The 23,139-nt window shown below is 47.7% G+C and overlaps 1 protein-coding gene and 2 long non-coding RNA genes across 4 annotated transcripts in view; 1 reads left to right on the forward strand and 2 right to left on the reverse strand.

The window, feature by feature from the left end:
* Positions 1–3,678, reverse strand: part of LOC148683526 (uncharacterized) — a 5,041-nt gene extending 1,363 nt beyond the window's left edge. The window contains exon 1 of the long non-coding RNA XR_015947038.1: positions 3,089–3,678. This is a non-coding gene — a long non-coding RNA (uncharacterized LOC148683526). The remainder of the gene's footprint in view (positions 1–3,088) is intronic.
* A 3,355-nt stretch (positions 3,679–7,033) lies between these two features.
* LOC148683527 (uncharacterized) lies at positions 7,034–11,091 on the forward strand. The gene is made up of 3 exons (XR_015947037.1): positions 7,034–7,163; positions 10,308–10,394; positions 10,958–11,091. It is a non-coding gene; the product is annotated as an uncharacterized LOC148683527 (long non-coding RNA).
* SIK2 (salt inducible kinase 2) overlaps positions 11,039–23,139 on the reverse strand; it is a 79,294-nt gene continuing 67,193 nt past the window's right edge. Inside the window, exons 10-15 of one of the 2 annotated variants that reach the window (XM_035140266.3) lie at positions 20,546–20,774; positions 18,523–18,807; positions 17,376–17,539; positions 16,477–16,590; positions 16,058–16,149; positions 11,039–15,264 (exon numbers count right to left, since the gene is read on the reverse strand). In XM_035140266.3, coding sequence (XP_034996157.1) covers positions 14,697–15,264; positions 16,058–16,149; positions 16,477–16,590; positions 17,376–17,539; positions 18,523–18,807; positions 20,546–20,774 — 1,452 coding nt within the window. In that variant the 3' untranslated portion in view covers positions 11,039–14,696. The remainder of the gene's footprint in view (positions 15,265–16,057; positions 16,150–16,476; positions 16,591–17,375; positions 17,540–18,522; positions 18,808–20,545; positions 20,775–23,139) is intronic. The other variant, XM_088657858.1, reaches the window with a different exon arrangement.

The following is a 23,139-nucleotide window of genomic DNA, read 5'->3' on the forward strand; positions in this document are numbered from 1 at the left end:
GAGTTTTGTTAGTCACGATGTCTCGAGCTGATGTTCTGGAGACTGGAGCGACCCTTCCAGCTGGTTTATGCAATGCAGCATGAATCATGCCATCAACAAGCTCGGGGCCTATTATTAGATTAGGAAACTGCTGCCTCAATGCAAGATCTGCTCATAAAGATCAGTTATTTTTTGCCTCAGTTCTCAACTAGGGGATGCTGGCCAGAGAAAATAAGAGGATCTTTGCTGCTTAGGAATTCCTCTTCTCCTGCAGCTCAACTAACGTTTGACATTCAATCCAAAACTTGGTTGTTGCCTGAGTTTTAATATTTGTCACTATCAGGAACTTGCAGTAAAAACCTGACTTTGCATGCTTCAATTGAAGCTTGGGTGTACACACACACACACACCCAAGACTTCTGAGCGATCACAGTAATGACCAAATAATCCTTTTGCAGCTAAGACCTGGAACCAGTATTTCCTTCCTGCTAGTGGCCCAGGTCCACTGATATGAAGCTGACATTGACCCATTTAGTTTAGCATTGTCTACACCAGGGGTTGGCAAGGTTTACCTTGCTTGGGCTGGTTCACTCCACCGGAGACCCCTCTGGGCCGGATCGCGTGCGCGCCTGTGATTTCCGGCGTCTGCGCAGACGTGGTTTCCAGCGCCACGGAAACAAGTCCCCATGCTGCTCTGGTTTAGCGCTACGCATGAGGACTCGCCAAGCAGGCGGCTTGGTTCGTGGGCGGCTCAAGGGCCAGTTAAACGACCCCCCGTAGGCTGCTTGTTTCCCATGGGCCTTCGGTTGCCGACCCCTGGTCTACACTGACTAGCAGCAGCTCTCGAGGGTTTCAGGCAGGGTTACCTCTAGTGGAGGCTGCTCTGTTAGGGCTAAGAGGGCACAGCCCTACCTATCAGCTAGTCTGCACCTGCCTAGCTTTTTACTTACAAGCAATCAAGAGATGTCCTCTACCTGCCATCGGCTCTGGCTGCGCTGCCTGTTAGCTTTGTTTCTACCCTAATGGTCTCAATGGGCACCAACCACAACTGGTTCTCTCCTGACCCTACCTAGAGTTGGGAGGGACTGAACCAGGGCCTTCTGCATTCAAAACAGATGCTCTACCAATGATCTATGACCACATTTTCTACACCTTTTTTTTCACTGAGAGAAACCTGGTCACTGTAGGGCTGCCCGAAGGAGATCTTACTAAGAGAATCAGAAGTGTGTTTTACAATAGGGTGTATTCAGCCTAATGGGTGAAATATTATGTGTTCCCTTGGGGCTGCCTAATATTATCAAGCATAACAACAGAGCAGCTGCATCTGGATTACTTATCGAAGTGACAGACCCTGGAACACAAGCAGGGTGGGGTTTCTGGACCAGCACCAAATTCTGAGGAGGTTCCAGGTTGTCTCTACAGCATTTCACACACCGGTTACAATCTATTGTGCCTGCTAAGCTTGTGAGTCAGCATGGCAGGCATCAGCTTGTGGTGCAGGCATTATACCGCTCCAGCAGAGCTGTTGCCTCCCCCAAAATACCTACCTCCTGCTGCTCTATGGTTGCAGGATAATGTTCTCTCTCCTTGTGATGCAGCTTTTCAATCTCTCAAAAAAGTACCAAGATAACCCTCTTTGCTGGGTTGCATATACCCCCTGAGGCCAAGGGTGTGTGTCCAGGTTTTAATGTCACTTGTGGGGAAACACTCCCAACTGCATAGAAAACGTAATTCATCAAGAGAAAGCATTGGGTCCAAAGATTCGCCCTGTGGATTTCTTAAACTCAACAAAGAAAAGGCGAAGGCAGCAAAATAACACGCGAGAAAAGCTCACAGCTTCTGAAAAATGTGTTATCTTATGGATAATCCTTTCCCCTTGACCCCATTGCCTGACACTTTCCAAGAGCCACTATTTCTGTTGATTTGCAGAGGTGAAATCCCATCCCTCCCCTCATTGGGCTCATTAGGGGACAGAAGTAATCTGGAGTTGGGGAACTAGAAGGGCCAGCCCTAATATTGGGTAGAGGGAGGAAGCTGCCTCAGGCAACAAATGCGGAGGGTGGGTGGGAAGGAAGTGGTGGTACTGGAGGACAGAGCTATGTGGACCATGAGGTATGACAGGTGCTCTTCATCCTGCCTTCAGGTACAGCAGAGGATGTCAACATTGAAAAGCCACCTGCCAGTCTGTGCATGGAAGGGGTTGTGAGCAGTGGAGGCTGCTGCATTAGGGGAAAGGGGGCACTGCCCTCCAACCTGCCTGCCTTCGACCTACAAGAGCTCAGGGTGGCTCCACTTTCATTGGCTCTGGCGGCACCTACTGTTTGTCTCCCTGCCTTCCACCCTACAGGCGTGAAATGCACAATTTGTCCTTCCACCCAGGGCCAGCCCTATGGCCAGGCTGGGTGGCGCAGGGCACCATGGCGCCGGCCAGGGGGGGGGGACCGCGAGCTGCGCCCGCCCGCTGGCTGGCTAGTCCGCCGCGCAGCTGTGCTGTGCCTGCCCGCCCGCCCGCCGCGCAGTAGCAGCGCCTGTGGCAGCTGCGCTGGGAAATGGGGGGGGGGCGCCGGAGGGATCCGTCGCACCATGGCGCCAGGGGCGCTTAAGACGGCCCTGCTTCCCCCTCTCAGGTAGAAGTTCTCAGGCCAGTCCTGAGAACCAGCCAACACTTGTCCCCTTTGGAAAACAGCCTATGCTCAAAACACACAACTAGGCCATTGGAATAAATGGGGGGAATCCCCCTTCACTTCCCATCAAATCCACCTTTACTTTATTTTTTATTTTATTTATTAAAGATTTTCTCGTTTTACAAAAATATGTGCAATGTCTCTCCTAACATTTTTACAAATCATTTTCATTTGTTGACACATTGGGAAGAAAATGGGGAAAGATGGGTGGGGGTGGGGTGTTGATGTTTCTATTTTGCTTAGGACCGGTATATGTGGGGTTTTTGTCAGCGTCGCTTGTGCAGGTTCTCTGCTGTTCGCTTGTGTTCCTTTGGTGGTGAGAGATGTTGGGGTTGGCCTAGGCCCAGGGTATGGTTGTTCATTTGTGGTTGGCTGCATACAAATCAACATGTCTAACCTGACCCAAAACACCCACTCAAACCCACCTTTACAGCACTTGAGAGGCCTTGCCTCCTTAGCACGGTCTTTCGCCACCCCCTGCTTGGCTTCCAGAAGGAGGAGCCTTGACCTCAGTTCGCCTTGGCACCGCAAGGGTCTGCTCTGGGCAGGCTCTTTCCTGGGCTCGCTCCTGGCAGTAAACAGACAGCGTTGCGTCACCATCGGGCTCGCCTTGTGACCAGGCAGCCGCCAGGAATGCAGCGACCCTTTCTCCAGGGAGCCTAAGGCCTCCTTGACGTTGCTTTTGGCTGCCTCCCAGTTGCTGCCTCAATCTGCGTTCAGAAGAGCTCTGGTTTCCCTCTGGATTCGCATCCGAGAGAACGCAGCGCTGCGATGGCTTCAGCTCGCTCGCTCTGCAGGAGAAAAACAGACGATCCTGCTGCTCTCTGTCCACAGGTCACGCTGACTGCCCGGCTACCTCTCTCTCTCTCTCTCTCTGAAGCGCTAACGTTGACTTTCCAGTGACGGCCTCCCCTCCCTCTTCATGGGGGCGATGAGCTGGTGGTGAAGCACGGAGGGAGCCGAGCGAGCTGCCTCTTTGCATTAATCCCCCTGCTGTTGCGAAGTCTCGCTGTTGGCTGAAAGAATGAGTTCGCGCTGGGCTCGGGGCTGCAGCAGCTTGCCAGCTGGAAACGGCTCACAGCGTGCAACTTGCCTGCTCTCTCGCATAAATGACAAAGGAAGGAAGCTGCCTTATATATGCCGAGTCAGAGAATCGGTCCCTCCAGCTCAGTATTACCCACACTGGCTGGCAGCAGCTCTCCACAGTGTTTCGGACGGGAGGTTTCCCCAGTCCTAACGGGAGTTCCTGGGATTTGAAAGCAGGACCTTCTGTAGGCAAGCAAATCCCCCACTGCTTAGCTATATGGCCCTTAAGACGCAGGTAGTTGCCATTTACCAAGCCAGACCAATGATGCATCTAGCTCAGGCTCACCAGCACTGACTGGCAGTGGCTGTCCAAGGTTTCAGACGGGGCATTCCCAGCCCTACCAGGTGACACCAGGGATTGAATCGAGGAGAAGCGAAAGCAGAGCAGAAGCTTTGGCCCCTTCCTTACCTCTCTGTTGCTCTGCCAGGGGGCCACCACCTCTCCTTCCTTTTAAACCAGGGGTCCCCAGACTTACCGCGCGGCGGGCCGGAGGGCAGGGGAGTGCGCGCGCAGCGGGCCGGAGGGCGGGGGAGTGCGCGCCCATGCGCATGCGCACACGCACACGGGCGGGAAAAATCGCTGAAAATCGCTTGTGCGCATGCGTATGGGCCTCCCCCGACCCGGAAGTGCACCAGAAATGACCTCTTCCGGGTCGGGAGAGGCCCATACGCATGCGCACAAAGGATTTTCGGCGATTTGTTTGCCGATTTTTTAGATCGTCGCTGCGCCGCGCGCCGTGAGAGCGGGCGGCGGCAGCGGGCGGCGGGGGTCGTCGCGGGCCGGATTGGAAGGCCGATTGGGCCGCATCCGGCCCGGGGGCCGTAGTTTGGGGACCCCTGTTTTAAACCATTGCTCAAAGGACCCTTTATGTGGGGAGCCCCTTGCATAAAATCCCTCATTCCTGGCACAAAGTGGTATAAGGGTATCTGCCCATGTCTACTTCCCTGGCTGCCAAATGTTTGGAAATTTCTCGAGGCAGAGGCTTTTGGTTGCTAATTTCACTGAGCGGCATTTGGTGTTTCGTTATACCTCTAATAGTTTATTTGTGGCATCAAGAATACCAGACTCCCTTTTCGTTTCGTTTTTTAATAATGTGAAGAAGTGGGGTGTTTGGGGCTCATACTGTGCTCCTCAATAAGGGCTTGCCATTTATCTGACCCCTATTTTTCAAAACATAGCAAGTAATAAAGAGGGCTGGCATGCATGTTAAGTAGGGAACAAATATGGGGAAGGGGAGCTGTTCATCCTCCGCTGCTCCTCACGAGCAACTGTGATGGGATCCTTGCAGTGCCAGAATAAATTCCTCTTGGTACCACCACAAAGAGAACACTCAGCCCAGCCCTGCTGGCTGTTTATCAAAAATGTGCTTGTTTTGAGGGGGAAAATGTTAACAAAACAAGACTGGAAGGTTTTGGACTTTGAACTGGAACAAGGATAAATAAAGAGCTGATAAAAGAGAGGCAGAATCAGGATCAGGAGCCAGTGGGCTTTGAACTGCATTGGGGGCATGAGGCAAGAATTGCAGGCCAAGAGCCGGAGAACATGCAGAGATGGAATGATCATAATATTTTGTAACTGGTGGTAAGAAGGACCCCCCCTCCATCAATCCACATAATTATTTGCTTTGTAGAGGTAGATCCCTGAAAGCTTACAACACTAAGATGACTTGGAAACATACTGGCTTCCAAAGCATCCCTGGGAATTTTGGTATAAAAGGGAGGGTTATGATGAGAACTGTTGTTAGCAGAGGTGCTTGCAATTGTTAAGCAACTGCAGTTCCCACAGGGTTCTGATTTGAAAAATCACACTGATATAAGCCCTTTGGAGAACAAGAAAGAGAAAATATAAGCATACTGGCACAGAGAGGAATATGTGTGTCAGACACATGTAATGTATGAATGGCCTTCAGAAAACGAGGGACTGCATTCATCAAGTCCAGGAGTCAAGTCAAAGAAAACAGTGGTTGAATCCCACAGACAATCTCTTACCGCAAAGTGCGTGTAAATTGCTTTGCAGGATGTTGTTTTTTAATCTGGATAACCAGCCAGAGTACTACTGGGCAGACCCATACCCCAAATTTCTGTGGTAAGACAGTGGGAATCACAGGATGTTTCTGAACAACTTGCTGGTTGAGTACTCAGCCTGATTTGTGGGGAGATTAGATGAGGTTGCGTCAAAGCAAGTGTCGGCCCTTACTTTCCAAGACGTTTCCCTGTCACTTCCCTTACGGTAAAAGTCTGATCATCAACCATAATTGCACAGCCGGGATTTGGCCCGTATGTGATGGAAACCCACACAAAAGTAGCAAGAGCCTTGGAACACCCAAATGGAAGGGTGAGAACAGAAATATATCGGGTTTCCAACGTGCTTGAAAGGACTTAATGCTATTAAATATTAGCACAGGTTTGTTCAATAAATGGTCAAGAATGACAATGTCTGGATCCAGTCCTTGTTTCTAGATAAAGCTGGCTCTAAGGCTGTTTTGACTCGGAAAGTTTAGTCTGCCATTGTAACCCCACTTACCTGAGAAAATCTTGCATAGTCCTTCCAATCTGAAAGGCTGCTGCTCCAGGTAGCTGACTCTACCTTTCTACGATTCAGTGACAGGTGACATGGCTGCCCCTACCCATCCACCAGGGACGGCCAAGGCAGAAGCCTACTTACTCAATATGCCAAACGCCCTCCCCCCCCCCCCGGCTCACAGCAAGCCTGCAGTGCAGAGGCAGCCACTGACTCTAGGGACAAGCATGTTATGTTGTTGTTTGGAGGGGTTAGGATGCCAGCCAGGTGTTGTCCAAGATACCAGCCCCCACAGTGGCAAGAAAGGGAGATGATGGATGTGCACTTTGTTAAATTTCCAAAGAACGTGGTTTTGATAATAATAAAAATAATAATAATCCCGTTTCCTTGGCAACTGCTGATGTCAGGCTTGCTCTGGCAGGGAGTGTCTGTCGGCTGTGCAGACCCCTCAGAGCTTGAGGCTAACTGGAAGAGAGAACGAAAGGAAAGTGGCAATAAATAACCCACCTCAATTGGCAAGTCATAAACATTTGTTTATCGCAACAGCAATGTGAAGAGGTCGTATATTCCCATTTTACAGAAGCAGCATTGAGGCCAAGAGACAGCAAACAGGTCAGTGGCCAAGATCCCAGACTTAAGGACAACTCAGGACAGACGTGGGAATGTGGCCTTTTCTGGTCTCCTTTCTAACTTCACTTCCTCCGCTTATTCACTATTGGCTTGCAGGCGCATAATCTCCATCAAGATTCGCAGCCGGTATCTGGAAAATTGATCTCTTGAACTCCACATGTTCAAGTCTCAGCCATCAGATTTGGGAGCTGGTGGAGTGTCGCAGCTAAGGGGGCAAGTTATGTATGAGTCGATATGTCTGCACTTCAAACCTTGTGTCTGCTGTGAGCTCGCCAGCGGGATTTTCTGTTTCAATTAAGTAACCCCCCCCCCCGCACGACAGGGATGACTGTGGTCTACCTCACAGGGTTGTTGTAAGGTTTACTGAGCCAACACATATATGCTAAGAATTGCTGGGTTGAAAGGCTCTCCTAACACCTGCTCCCAGATACATCAACAACACACAGAGAACAAGAAACTAGATACATGTCCAGACTGAGTTTCAACTGCTTTCTTTGCTTCTTCTGGGAACATCCTCCGGTGGACACATTTTTTATGCTGTGTCCGGTCCCCAGGTGCGTTGCGGCTGCTGCATGCAAGGCTGCGGAGAGATTTATGCATTATGCACACTAATCCAAGTGCGGCTGTAACCGTAACTGGCGGGGGGGGGGGGGGGAGAGCCGCTTCTCTTCCTGCAAAGGTGACTTGCAGGGCAGCCACTAGCAAGTGTGAGCAGAGCTGTCTCCTTGGAGCCGTTGCCATGCCAACACATCTGCCTAGGTGATTGCCACTTGTTGAAGGCCTCAGATGAATTAGCAGCTGGAGGAAATTGCAAAGGGGAGGGGGAATGAAAGAGCTAGAGAGTTTAACACTCTCCAGCCAAAGGGTTTGACACCCAATTAATCTTGCTAAAGGGTGCACTCTAAAGGAGCAAGGGGCCCTTTCTCTCAAACTTCTACACTGCCTTGTAGATGCAAATTAAAGTGCTGGATAAACACATTGGTGGGGCTATTATCTGGAGCCATTTCTATCCAGAGAGCCATCAGCCACTAAAAGGAGTGACCTGGGGTGTGTGTATCAATCATTACTTGCTCCCCCAAAGCAGATAGAAAGTCAGACACTGGGCTCTATGGATTCTGTCCCCAGGAAGCACAAATTCCGAGAGCCAAATTTGTTAGGTAATATTTAGTATTGCTTTGATTTATTCTGCTTCCACAGTCTAGGTTAACTAATAACTTGAGAGGCTATCTGGAAACTTTTGAGGCTAGAAACAGGTGAGCGGCAGAGATGTTTCCATGTTATTTTCCGGGGTTAAATGAGAAAGAGCCACAGAGATGTGCAGTCTTCAGGATGCTGAATTTGGAAATGGGTGACTGGCTGGTTCTCTGTTTTTGCATGGCCAGTCCTGAGATAAAACAGAAAGCAGCCAGTAAAAATGTCTCTTGCCCAAGGTGTTTCCACACTGAGCACGGGCAGATTTTGTTTCTCCAGGCACCTTCCCCCTCTTTTCCACTCCTTTGAATTCCTACTCTTTGTACAAAAAAGAAAAAGGAAAAAAAAAGAAATATACTGCAGAAAAAGGCATCTGGCCTGTGCAGTTTTCTTTGCAGTAGGATGGCCTCAGCAGGGCCTCGCTGAAAGGGTAATGCATACTCTGGCAATTTCAATGCAGGGTATTATTTACCCAGCTGACGTCATTCAGAGCACATTCTCCGCTTCCATTCTCTCTAGAAGCCTCCAGGATATAAGGCACCTGATCGTTTTACTGGCTTGAAAATGCTGGCTAGCCCTTTATATAGAGCAGAGTGTATGAAGCAGAGGAAGGAAAGAGAGAGAGAGAGAGAGAGAGAGAGAGAGAGCACGTCATCTTGGACTATTTAGGAGAGTAAATAGCCTTCCCAGTTTAATTTGCTTCCTTCTATGCTCCTTGTTGCCATTCTTCCTCTTCCCAAAGATCTAGATCAGGCATCCCCAAACTGCGGCCATCCAGATGTTTTGGCCTACAACTTCCATGATCCCTAGCTAACAGGACCAGTGATCAGGGATGATGGGAATTGTAGTCCAAAACATCTGGAGGGCCGAAGTTTGGGGATGCCTGATCTAGATGGATTATTGCAAAAAAGACAGGTTTATGTTCCAAAATCTGAGGGAAAGGTTTCAAACAACTGACATGTCTGTCCCCTTCAAATGTAGACATTAAATCACTTTTTTTTAACACATGGAGGATTTTAAAAGCACTCACACAATATGGCCATTAACAATGATGTGTTCAGAGAAAGAGCTCAAGTCTACATACCGTATTTTTCCGTCTATAAGATGCCTCCATGTATAAGATGCCGCCTATTTGGGGGGACTCAGATTTAAGAAAAATGAGATGTATCCGTGTATAAGACGCCCCCTAATATTGGACTTTACTTTTTAGGGGGGGGAACCTAGTCTTATACACGGAAAAATACGGTACTCTCGTTCAGAGAGAAAAGTCTGCTTCATCATTTTATCTTTAGAGTAACCTTCCAAAAGAGCAGAATGTCAGGACAGCAAGTGCATTTACAAAGCCAAACAGTATGAACATGTCTGGTTTGTCTTCTCGCAAGTAAGTTCCGACTAGGAATGTGCAGATAAAGCCTGTGCTTATCACGCCATATTTATTTGCCAGGTTGGTGAAGGCTGCTCTAAGGTGTTCTGGAAAACCTCTGCTTGGCTGGTTTGTTAGTAAAATGAGAGCCTATGCTTTACAACTGAAAACCCATAACGTATTGCAAATATTCCCCCATAGGCAATTATATTGGTGGGAAGTATACAGTGATTCACACACAGCCATCTTAAAAAAAACCCATCACCCACTGCAGCCAATGAATGGTGGAACTCCTTGCCGTAGGAGACAATAGATACCAGTGATAAAGTAGGACAGATAATGGGACAGGGGCGTTGGTTTGCAACTAGTAGCCTCCTCAGGTCATGCCTGCCAATGCTGTAGGGCTAAAGGAGCCACTGAGTACTCAGTTGACTCATGACCTGTTTAGCCTGCTATAAATCCTGTGCAGATTACACATTGTTAATATTTTCTTCCTTCAACTTCTCAAATCACTTTCTTCCATCACACACATTACTGAGTAGAGGGACCTTAAGATTTTATATAACCACACACAGATGTTGTTGCTTATCAAATGTCTCAGATTTGCTAGACGTGGCTTCTGATTAGCGTATGACTTCTATGCAAAGCCTGGCTCTGCCTTGCACTGAAAAACAAGTCTGAATACTGTATAGTATTATTATTTTTTAAGTTCCCCAATTAATCTATGGAATCCATTCGCAACTCCCATTGTATCCAGCAAACAGAATTATTCATATCCTAATGGAAAGTAGAAGAAAAGGAGAATCGTTGCAATGACATCTTGTAATGCTGCTCCCGTTTTTCATCACCATAGTATCTTCCTCCCGATGTCAACAACAGAGCGTGAATTGAACAGGGCTGCTTGACGCCTTGCTGAAGAAACCACTTTGGCAAGAAAAAGGTGGTTTGCTTTTCATGTTCCATATTATATATTCTGCAGAGTATATGTCTGCACTTCCCTGCCAGTGGTGACACCAAAAATATTTTGGGAGGAAAGGTCAGGGCATGGCAGGGGGAAACAGGGGCGAGATTTGCTCCGCACATTAGATTTCTGAAAGGGAAACAATATATTTCACATTAATGATTTGATTCTAAAGGGAAAGGGGCAGAGGCACTCCCTCCTGCCCCAGTGTTGTCTATGCATTCAGCCGTCTCCTAGCTTTGCTCTACCCTGGCAACTTGACAATTCCACAAAGACTGCTCAAAGTCTATTGCAACTTTAAAAGCCCGGTTCTTTTCCAGGGGTGAAGGTGTGGAGTCCCAGGAGAGAAAATGCCTATGCAACAGGTGCCTCTACAGTCCAGGACATCACTCCTTGCTCAGTCTCTTTCTGGCAGGCTGCCTGCGAAGTAAAAACTCTTCCCACTGTTTGTTTCCAGACCCAAAAGTGGCTGACTATTCTTAGGAACAGGACTTGGGAAGGAAGCCTTTTGAGAATCAGGTTTTTCAATTTGTTACCTGCAGGTGCCTTTTGCGTGCAGAATCTCCTCCAGTGGAAAGGCTAACAAACATGGTGTGCAAAGGAACAGAGAAGGCCACTGCAGCTCACCAATTATGATTTTTTATGTATAGATATATATAAAAAAACAGAAGGTCCATGTTCTTTATTTTGCATTAATACACGGTAATTGCTTTTACAGAGTCCAGCATACCAACTGCATGTTGATTCTACAGATGGATGCGCCAAAAACTGGCGCTGACCAAACTAGTGCATTTCTCCCAAAGCGAAGACTAAACCCTTTTAACTCTTCTTAAAAAAATACATTAAAGAACGTACCACACGCACATATTGCACTTGTCTCCATATGAAAAATTTGTTTAACCCCGCCCCGCCCCATGTACATCTCACCAAAGTCTCTTCAAAGGAACCTGTATTAAAACTAATAAAGCTAGTAATTGTTATACAGTAGTATACACAAATCCTCTAACAACAGACATCAACAGCAGACTCGACAGAAGCGGCTATTCTGAAGGAGCAGTTAAGAGAGAGAGAAAGACGGAGGGGGGGGAGAGAGAGAGAGAGAGAGAGAGGAAGGCAGGCAAGTGCGCTAAGGATATGTGGTTAAGAAAAATGGTTTCCTCTGCTGTAATATAAATGACAACAAATGTTCCGAAACACAAGCTGTTAAGCAGAAGGGGTTAGCTATGCCTGATATAGTTCAACATTCAGAACTTCTGCCCCATCTGCTGAGGTACAAAGCGACTGCCAAGGAAAGTGATGCTTATCACTTCTCTGCACCTGGATATCGAGCTACAGCCACCTCCTAAGGCTGGCTACAGGTTGTGCTCTGGGTGCCCCTGCCCCACCCAGCAGAAGGAAAAGCTGTGCAAGCCAAAACTGCGTTATTCCTTGGTGGATCTCTGCTCTTCGGCTGTCCTCTGCAAGGACGTGAGCTGGGATCCTAACAAACCTTACTCCCAGTCGCCACGGAATAACATCTTGCAAAGGAGATGCCAGCTCACGAATCTCCTGGGCATTAAGTCAAGGACCACCAACATACCAGTGCTTATATCTTCCACGCACAATGAAAGCCTCCTCCTATTGTGGGGAACAGCTCCGGAGACTAAGAACATTGGGGGGGGGTAGGGTAGACAACGCAAGGTCTGAACGTGGCGTCCAGCCCATCAAGGTTTTGGCTAACATAGACCGTTGCTGCAATGCCCCCGGTGAAAAGCCTCTGTGGGTTGGACAGGGTCCAAAGGCTGAGGTTGCCTTCTCCACAGAGCAAAGGGGAGAGGAATGGCTGACTTGAGCTTGCTCACAGCACCACCACCATATGCAAACTGAATAAAGCAAGAGGTTAGCAGTTGGGTGGGCAGGTCTCAAGGGCTTACAAGGAAATAAGGCAGTTGGTGTCAGCTTGGCTGACCTCGCCTCCCCACCCAAAGTGCATAGGATATAGCAGGAAAGGATTTCCTTGCGGGAAAAGCACCTTAGTCAACGTGCTTCAGCAGTTTACAAGTCAATGGAAGGTTATTAATTCCTGACTCGTCTCTCAAGGTCCGGTTCCTAAGAGCAAGGATTGTCCACAGGCAGGAATTCCACAAGGCAAGAGGTCTCTCCAGGACACAGCTCCTTGCTGAATCAAAGCCTGTCTCCAAGTCACTCATTTCTCTGAGAGTTGGCTGAGGCAGGGGGGGAATTAATGGCAAAGACAGCAGCTAGGAGCAAACAGTTGGTGTGGCAATTAAAACGGGAAGTTTAAGCATTGCACAGTGTGAATGCGGCACATGGACTAAAATGGGTCGGGAGGGGAGGGGTAAAGCTTCCCCTTGAAGAAGAGAGGCACAGTTCTCACCACCAAGCTGGACTGCACCATTTCAGACTGTAGGTGGGGGGCAGGGCTGGGGGGGGGGCCTCACAGGATGGAATGTTCCCTCTTACAAGCCCCCTCCAAATTTGGGCTGAACTGGAAGTTCTCCATTGAGAACCTTTTGTTTTGAAAACTGGGAAGCCTGACAAGGCACCATTTCAGCAACTTGGGGAGAGAGAGGGCTTGAGGTTTGTGCTTCTTTTCTTTAAAGCATTTGAATATCTTGAAAACAGGTGGTAGCTGCTGCAGAGGTCCTACTGCCAGCTGCTTCCTGGCAGCTGCCTTCCCTCTGCTGCCCCACACCCAGAAGGGCCCAGATGGGGCACTGCCACACCTGCAGCCCAAAGTGGTGCAGCTCAGGCGCCAGTTGAGCCCCTCAGTGAGAACCAGGCCTACATTTGTCTTCAGCCAGATCAACTTTGCTAATCCATTGTTCTTTGTGCTTAAAACAAATCTGTGTTGTGCTTAAAACTTCATCTGCTCCCAGCAGGATGCTCAGTAACCCGTAGTGCTTCTCCTAACACTGTCACGGCATTTTATTATTATCTAAATCCTCTTACGTGACAAATTCAAGGGATCCTCTGTATTCTTTCCTATGGTTTTGTGGCCAGCGTGTCATGCATCGCAAAAACGCTTGGTAGAGCAGATGCCTGTTGAAGTGGTTAACAAGTCAACAGTTATTGATCCTAAATATTGCTGTAATACTTTTTAACATTTCAGATATACTAATGATGAACAAGTCAGAAACACTTAAGGAGAACATTACACCTGCATTCCACATGGTGGAATTTGAGCTCTGAAGGGACTTTGGCGTCAGCATGGACATAAACGGGCTATTTTCTACTTCAGAGAAAGAAAAAAGAAAAAGCGTAAGAGTCTCAAAATGAACCCAAAAAGGCACAGCACTATCACTTCACATGGGTTTTCTGATAAGCTCATTTTGTTTTGTCCTTAAAATTCTAATTCCCTAAATAACTGTCGAAATATACAAAGCCTAAGAAACCAAAAGCAATACACACTGCTTAGTCCAAAGTAAAGTTGCTTCTTCTTTTAAAACAGAAAAGCAACAAAGGGCAGCTTATAACTACTTCTCCAGTGATCACAGCTCCCCCCCCCCATGCTCCCCCAAGGGGCAACATTGTATAGCCTCCCCACACACCCCTGGGTCTTCCCCACCTCCACCTGCCAATTCTTGTCCATTGATCTCTGGAGGGGCTTCCAACACACTTAAGTTCTATGAAAATCCTGGATGTCCAACTCCAGTCTTCTTTTGACAACGATATATGGACCCTTTCGTCACAAGATCTAGGGGTTTGTCAGGGTTCATAAAGATCAGGAATTTCCTGGAGAGAGTCCACAGAAGAAAGTGGAGATTGTGAGAGGTGCCACGTGAGTCCTCTGAGGATCAGCTGCAGTCAAGTTCCCCAGCATGCTACGTTCCTGATTTGCTTCAATATCAGCGCACAACTTTGCAGCGTTCCAATGGAAAAATGTATTGCTTTTATTGCCAAGTAGCATGGTGTCTCCCCATGTTCGCTACTCTTCTTGATCCCTTCCAGGCTTCCTCCGACAGGGGCTGCATGGTTTGCAGATCTCCTTCTTCCCTGCAAGTGTGTCGCCTCTTTCCTTTCAAAGTAGTCTCCTCTTCTATCGAAAGTGCAGTACCTTGCCTCCACAGCCCCTGCCATCGAGTTTCATTGCAGAGCAAGTGATGCTCAGTCATTTCCCTGCTAGTACCAATTTAGGAGGGTTTGTATAGTCATCTGTTAAGGTCAAGGGTTGGGTCACAAACCACGAATTTTAGGGATGGGACTTACATGGAAATCCACATGCATTTCCGTCCTTCACTTCAAACAATCCACCTTCCATCCACAACACTCCAAAACTTGCTAGTTCACCAAGACGTAGCCACCATGTTGGGGGTCAACAGTCTCCATCATTTCACAATCAAAGAGCCCCGGCAGCTCCACCAGGCCTAACGCCTCATAGTTAGACTGGGACCCAGGAGGGTCTGAACTCTGCCGGCTGTCGGTCATTGCTACACTGCTCTGCTGGGTTGGGCCCAGGGGATATTGATGCTGGCTGGCATAGTCTGGTTCAGACGAGGTGCCAACGGGCAATTCGCAAGTCTGATAGGGATACTGCTGCTGTTGCAGGGGAATCTGCGACGGCAATCGAGAGGAACCGTGGATCGGGGGTGAGGGTGGCTGGTCAAGTTGAAGCTTCTGGTATTGGCTAAGGAAAGGGTCATATTGCATTTGTTCTGCAGAGGGCTCCATGACGGGGCTCAGGGGCTGCACCAAACTGAACTGGGGAGGGGGTGGTGGCTGCTGCTCCTCGTGGCATGTGAGGGACAGCTGGCTTGGTCTGGGATAGGTACTCTCCGCTATTTGCATCTGGTTGAAATACGCCTGCAGCTGGGATTGCTTCTGGAGAAACAGCCGCTTCTGGTGCAACCTGGATCGAGAGAGACCGAGAAAAGTTGGTTCAGCCAGTTTCTTAAAAGCCATGCCACTTTCTGCATTACTTTTGTCTTCTCCTCTAGAGGCAAGGACTTTGGATTGCCAAGCTAGCAGCAGACGTTAAAAAATGACATCTAGTCTAAGCCTCCACTCGGAGCAAGGATCAGAAAACCTATCAGCTGCACTGCCCCCAACTTAATTCAAACTAAGTCTTTTTAAAAACATACTTCAGTTTTTGAATTATTTTCTTTAAGGATCAAGGAAACCAAGATAGACAAACAAACACCGCTGCTCTAATTCTATGCAGGACGCACTTTTACACATAGATTTTAAAAGCAGGAAAATATACAAAATGAGCTGAAGGAGGCTTTGGGAGAACCTTGGGGTGACAAATTTCGCATTGGAAATTTCCAGGTCTACAAGGCAGAGCCATCTCAGCTTGAAGCCAGCAGCAAGAAGCAAATATGTGAATTCCTTCCCTGCTTTTGGGACTGGCTCACAATTCAATCTGGAGAGAAACACTGATGACAAAGAGAATGGGGCAGCACACCCACGACAATTCAATGCTGCCCACATACATGCACTGAGCGGCAACTACTGGAGATCACCTGGGAACCATCCCCCCTCTTATGCTAGAAAGAATTGCATTCTTGTGAGCCCTCACCCAAAGACACATTAATTTGGAGGTGGGTGGAAAAGCATCCTAATTAAGCTCCCTCTTACTCTTAAAGCAAGCTTATATATACATGCAGGTCCAAACCAGTGGGTGCTGCTGCCTTCTTGCTCACCTGTGTTCCTGTAACTGCTGCTCCAGGCTCCGGGGTAATTCCTTGCAAAAAACCTGGCAGGCATTTTGGGCTTTTGAAAGCAGACTGGGCTTCTGAAACAAGGAAGACTCGCTGTATCATCATATACACAATGCTTTATAGTCCCACTATAATACTTTAGTCGGCTACTGAAATAATGTAGGGAGTGAGCTTGCTGGTAAGCCCACTGCTCCCCATCACAACTAGTTTTGCCATGATATGTGCAGCCGGCCATGAGAGTCCCATGGCTTTGTTATTTGAAACACTGGAGGAGGGGAGAGTAGTGCGTCTTATATCTCGACACATTTTAGTGGGGAGACGAGAGAGGAGAGGCAGCAGCACTCCCTATAAACTTCTGTGTTGTTTGAAGTGGCCTAACTCTTCCAAAGGAGGCACCATACCTGGAGTCTGTGCTGCAAGTACTGCGTTTCTAAGCTCTGCCGCCTGGAGAGCAACTGGGGATGGATGCCGTTAGCAAAAGCAGAGGCAGCTTCCTGCTGTTGGGGTGTTTCCTCCTTGGAAGAGAGAGAGAGAAAGAGAGAGAGAAAGAGAGGGAAAGAGAGAGAAAGGATGAACGTGCTGTAGAGACCTTTTGCTGATCCAGAGGCCACATTTCCCACTTAAAACTCTGACAAGTAGCAAAGTCCATCGAAACAAGAGCCAGATCAGGAGCCGGGCAAATGACCTGAATCCAGGGAACTTGGGCCCCTGTGTCCAACCCTCTGCCATCCAGCCAGAGCTGGAAAGAAGTTTCAAAATCCCCAAGTGCGGTCAGCAAGCCTGCATGTTTGTGAGTGATGCCTGTTTCCTAGAGAAATCACAGGTTGCTGGTGTTATCCAACTAACTTCTACTTAGAGTAGCTCCACTGATGTTAATGAGCCTTTCAGCCACGTCTATTAATTTGAATGGGTCTCCTCTGAGTAGGAGTCTTTTAGTGGCTCATGTGTTGCATACGCCTGGCCTGCAGAGCTCCCACCCCCTCCCACACAGACCTGAGGTCCACAACCTCCTCATTCCTATACTCCAAACGCCAATCAAACCCACCCCGGCACCAAGAGGTTTCAGATTTGGAAATGCAGAACTTAAGATGGTAACAAAACCCAGGTGAAAGCTAATAAATTACACCCAGCTCAGATTTGTTGGCTTCTTGTGTGGCAGGTGCCCCAGTTAAGTTGACTCTCTCTGCCTACTGACACATCCTGACCTCTCTGTGCTGCTTCAGCTGGAGTAGCTTAAGGAGGGCTGCAAGACTCCACGGCTCACAAACTATATGGGAAACATGCCCCAGAAATGGCATACCTGCTGGGGACCACTCCTGAGGTCTTGCAGATGGGGAGATGTGGAGGCCAGGGCAGGCTCATCTTCTGACCTCATCTGTTCATAGAACAGCTGGACTTTGTTAAGCTCCAGGATTCCTTTGGTTCGGGCTAGGTTCTGAAGGTGCTGCCTAAATGCCACAATTCCTGGATTGAGGACAAGGCAGAGCAGTTTTTAGAAGGAAAGCAATCCCTGGATGCTAAGATTGTGAGCAGCTCTCTGCTTTGAATTGTTAGTTCATTTTTGGGTTTTGCTCATTGCACCTGTGATGTACATGTATTTCCAGGACATCCACATACAGTTTCTAAAAAGCTGAAGGTATATATAGAGCAGGGTTTCTTAAACTTGGGTCTCTAGCTGTTTTTGGACTACAATTCTCACCATCCCTGACCACTGGTCCTGCTAGCGAGGGATGATGGGAGTTGTAGTCTAAAAACAGCTGGAGACCCAAGTTTGAAAAACCCTGATATAGAGGCCCATGTCACTAGGGAACACCAACAGATTGCACAAAACAGATGAATACGTAGGCTGCAATCCTAAACACACTTATTCCTAGGAATAGCTCCGACTGAACTCAACAGGGCTTACTTGTTAGTAGGTTGCACTGTGAGACAGCTCCACAATCCCCTCCTCTCCTTCCCACCACCCAAAAAGAAATATGGTGGTAAATAAGAGCATAAGAAGAGCTTGCTGGATCAGGACTGTGGCCCATTTAGTACAGCATCCTGTTCTCACAGTGACCAGCCAGACGTTCACAGAAAAACTACAAGCAGCACCTGAACACAAGGACGCTCTCCTCTTCTGTGGTTTCCAGAAACTGGTATTCAGAAGCTCTGCTGCCTCTGAACATGGAGGTAGAGCCTAGACATCATGGCTAGTCGTTGTTGATACCTTTATCATCCATGCGTCTAGCATCATTGTTGTATAGCTCTTGCCACATGCTGAAGTCCTATCTTAACTGTCAGTTTAGAACTGGAGCAGTTCAGGACTTCCTGGCTGCCAGGACGACCATGGGGCCACCCCAAAAGCCATTGGCCTAACCCAGATAAGCAGGGCACCCCCCCCCCCATCCAGACTGCCTGCCCCAACAGCTTCAGCCCATACACCTTGATTTCTTAATAGAAGGTACCTTGCGTTAGGGATGTGTCTGACGCTCTGCGCCCCTCTCGGAAGCTGACAGGGGAACGGTTGTGGGCCTCTCGTTTGTGGGAAGCCAGAGCCTGCATGGCGGGATTAGCGGGCCTCAGGCCTATGAAAGGAGGCGTCATCCTAGGAGCTGGCTGATTGGCAAGTACCATTTCCTTCAGGGAAGGAGTGTCTTCTAGAAAGTTGAGGTCTCTCTGGATGGATCCCATGTCATATTCAGAGTCGACGCTGCTCAAGGATTGGTTCTCATCCATGGAAAAGACTTTCCCTTTAGAACACAGGAAAATCCATAGTAAGTGGAATGAGCAATTACCTACCAAAGCAAACTAAGCAGCTGTGTCTAAAGCCAAGTCTCTAGTGGCTAGTTGGAACATGTTAAGATAGCCTACAAATGAGCAAGGCTGCATTGCTTTAGCCCATTTACAACCCTACAGAAACAGGCAGGTTCAAACAATGATGGCAGATGGCCGAGTGAATTGGCACAGTCAGACAAAATATGCTACCACCTGGAATTTTTTATTTTCACATTTGAAAAGTAAAAGGGTCGCTTTTTAAGGAAAAGTCATTTCGGTTTTCTTCTTAAAATTGCCCAAAACGCACTGGGAGCTGAATACTGCTTTTCTACTACAGCAATTGTGAACAGATATGACACATACTTGGAAAGGAGTGCACACAACCTTCTCACGTTTAGAGGGAAAAAATCATGCAAACACTTTCGCATGAAGTCGCAAGGGGCATTTGCCAGGCAGTTGCTTATCGCAATATATACACACACTGTGTACGTGGCTAGGTTGGAACGTAGCAAGGGCATCTGAAGGTCAATGGTCTAAAAATTACAATGAACCTCTCCTTTATACTGGTTTACGTTATGACCCTCTTGGTGTCTCCACAGACACTGTTTGCTCAACAGCAATTTTGGCAGAATGATACTTGCTGCGTCACCACTGTGATTTTTTTTAAAGCAGATTTGAGGATGAAGGAATTCCACCCTCCTGCAGTTACCGAACAAACACCAATAAGTTCTCAAGTGATGGTGGAACAGCAGCCTCCTCCCATTTGCACAGGAATGATGGAGAGATGTTCTCTTGGGGGCTATACCACTGGCTCCCAGTGCTATGAAACATTCACTAACTGGTGGCTCCTTAGCTGACACTGTTTGCTCTTCCCAGCCTTTGAACACTGTCATGAGATTGCTTGGCAAAACAAGCAGAAACCATCTGTACATTTTTCATTCTTATCTTCCTACAAAACAAATTCATTGTGGGCTCCAAGGTAATAACTGCAAACCCCTGCCCCCCCGCGCTTGTCTTTGTTGGCTGCTAAATTCAGTGAGGCATGAAAATTAGGCCAAGACCTCAAAATCCCCCACCCTCTGCCTCAAGTTGCCTTCAATGTATAACCAAACCTCTCTCTCCCTGGAAGTCCACCACAGACCCCTTAAAATAATAGAATCAGCATTGGAAGGGATCCTGAGGGTCATCTAGTCCAACCCCCTGCAATGCTGGAATCTCAGATTAAGCATCCATAACAGATGGCCATCCAACCTCTGCTTGAAAACCTCCAAGGAATGAAGAGTCCACCACCTCCTGGGGGAAACCGTTCCACTGTCAAACAGCTCTTACTGTCAGAAAGTTCTTCCCGATGTTCAGCCAGAATCTCATTTCCTGCAACTTGAAGCCATTGGTTTGAGTCCTACCCTCCAGAGCAGGAGAAAACAAGCTTATTCCCCCTTCCATGTGCACCTGCTCTCAGTCTACACAACATACCACAGTTGGAATTAGGTGGATTCACTAGGACAGGACTGGACTAGACCAACCAGCCAGCCAACTTGGTGCGCTTCAGATATTTTTGACTGCAACTCCCATTAGCCCCAGGCAGCACAGGACTTGTTTGGGTGGGAGCTGAAGCCCAAAACATCTGGAGGGCACCAGGTTGGGGAAGGATGAACCAGCTGAGCTGTGGCACCACCCCAACTTCCTAGGCTCCAGTCTGGACCACTTACTTACCTGTGCCCGGCATGACAACCAGCTGATTGGTTACTTCTGCCAGAGTGTGACGCCTCTTTCCACAGCGAGTGGCTTGCAGGGCTGCAAATGCTTGAGCAGGATCCTCTTCAGACTCTCCCTCTGTCTCTATCCCTTCATCAATGGAAGTCTCCATCATACTGCTTGGCAGGGACTGGCATCCTTTCCTTCCCATCATTGGGGGAATGGGATCCAACAGGCAGCCATTCACCTAATGCATTAAGAAAAGGAGGGTGAGGCGAACCACAAACACACAATATCTACTTAGTGGCACTTGCATACAGAGACTCTATGACATTTGAAATCTCTGTCAAGTGAGAGACAATTATGATACTGAGCAGCATTTGAAAACACAGTAAAGGCAGTTGTGCTACAAACCATGATGTTGCTTGATAAAATGTCAAGAGCAGAGAGAGTTGGCCTTTTCTTACAGGGTCATCTTGTGCTGGTGAAAGCAGGCACACTAACTCCGGAGAAATCCCCCACCCCACTCCTAGGCAGGTAGCACAAATTAAAGTACTGACAGATGACCCTCTCTCTCCATTCTCTGGGGCTTCTGTGGCAGCTACCTTCCAGAAAACAACTACCTCCCATGCACATTTGTCACAGCAATGAAAAGGTCCAGCAACTTGATACCAGCTCAGGATTACTAGCTAGCTAGAGAGCTGCATTGCTATGGACTAAAGCCCAATTGACTAGGAACTCTCCTGTGCAACCCCCATGAACAGGCTTTGCAGAGGAGATGTTCCCAGAATGCTGTGCCCCAGGTGCCCTGCTCTTCCAATAAAGAGGCCTCCCAGCCAGCTGATGAGTGACCTTGCTGCTCTTGACTAATTCCCAGACATTTAAGCAGCTGTTCCTGAATTCCATCAAGAAATCTGTCTCAGGGGATCAGCTTCAAAATTAGCTAATTGCTGTACTGCTGAGGTTGAGCCAAGTTCCTGTTTCTCTAGGAGATTGCACTGATACCTAAAAATATATATTTGAGTTTGACTGCAGTCTATCACACATGGGAACATATCTTGGATAGGGCTCCAATTCTGGGGTGATAGGAGCATGTTCCCTGTGGACCCACCCCCCTTGGAGAAACACATTCGGCGACCTCTAAAATGGAGCCTTGTTGTTGTTGTTTTTTAAAAAATGATGCCCGAAAACATCTTAAGTGGTGCCAGCAAAAAAATAGAGGGGAAAATAATTTGCGCCAACTTTGTGCATCTGAACCCCCCCCCCCCAAAAAAGGATTTCACATATGAACCTTATGACAAATAGGCTCCACAAGGCAAGCCTGAAGGTTGATTCTGCAAGGTGTGGAAGCAAAAATCCAGAGCAACTCTGCACCTAGTTGAAGGGAACTTTCTCAGGTAAAATGAAACTCTATGTGTTTCACCCAGTCATTTGTGTGTTACATCAACCCCAGAAATACCTGTTGGGCTGCTCTGGCAACAGATTTTGATGCAAGTGAAAGTTCTTCAGATTCTGCCTTATGATGTGAGCTACTTTAATCTTTGCTTAGCCGCAGGATGTTAAATGCTTTGATATTGTTACTGATTTCAGTATGGTAAATCAGATTTCTTCTGTTTGCGGTTGCTTAAAAACCCACCCAGGTTTAAAGATAAAGATATCTATAAGGAATACATCAAAATTTATGTGGAAAAAGTAGAATTTGTGACAGATATTGAGTGAATCCAGAAAATGATTAGAGTGAAAGGAGAGTAAAGTCAAGACAGAAGAAGAGATTAAAGAAATAATGAAATGTGTTTAAGCTAGTTGGAAAAATAAAGTAGCGTAACAAGAATGGCTGGGAGTCAAGTCACTTGGTGGGTGTGGGGGGGTAGATGTGTTGATATGTATAGTATAGGTAGGTATTCTATAGAGTAATGTAGTTATGTTTTATGTTATGAAAATAAGGTAGTGTTGTGTATGTGTATATGAAAATGTATGTGTTTTATATGTTAATAAAAATAAAAAATAAAAACCCACCCAGGTTTAAAGGGGTTTGAAAATCACCTTGCAGAAGACCTCCTTGCATCTGTTCAGGCTCCTATAGCTGGTGGTTACCTCACTAGGATGGGTAGGGCCACAACTCCCTTTGAAACATGTGCAGGGAACCTGCCCATCTCCACATGTTGTTCGACTCCAACCCCCATCAGCACCAGCAAATGCTCAGGGGTGATAGGAAGTACTGTAGAGCCTAGCAACATCTTGGGAGGACCACATGTTCCCCATCTCTGCTTAAAAAGGGACCCAGCTGACAACAGTAGATGAAAGACACTGGTGTCTCGGCCAGATAACACAATAACGTCCATTCCATTACTTGCCTTGGACCCAGAAATGACTTTTGTTTGTTTCCTATACTGAGACACTGAAAGACTAACCAAAGCACTTCCATGTCTAACAGAAGGCAGTTTTGCAATTGGCCAACTGCGGGAGACAAGAACATTTCAGAGGCAACCCTGATCCCACAGCCGTGTTACGGGAGCGCCGCTGTTTGTTTTACCACAGGACGTCTAGCTGACACTTCCAGCTACAACTACACAGGGAGGACATTGGTGTTGCCTACACTGGCCATAGCTTAG

Source organism: Zootoca vivipara, chromosome 14, assembly GCF_965207765.1.
Source record: "Zootoca vivipara chromosome 14, rZooViv2.hap1.1, whole genome shotgun sequence".
Classification (NCBI taxonomy): Eukaryota; Metazoa; Chordata; class Lepidosauria; order Squamata; family Lacertidae; genus Zootoca; species Zootoca vivipara.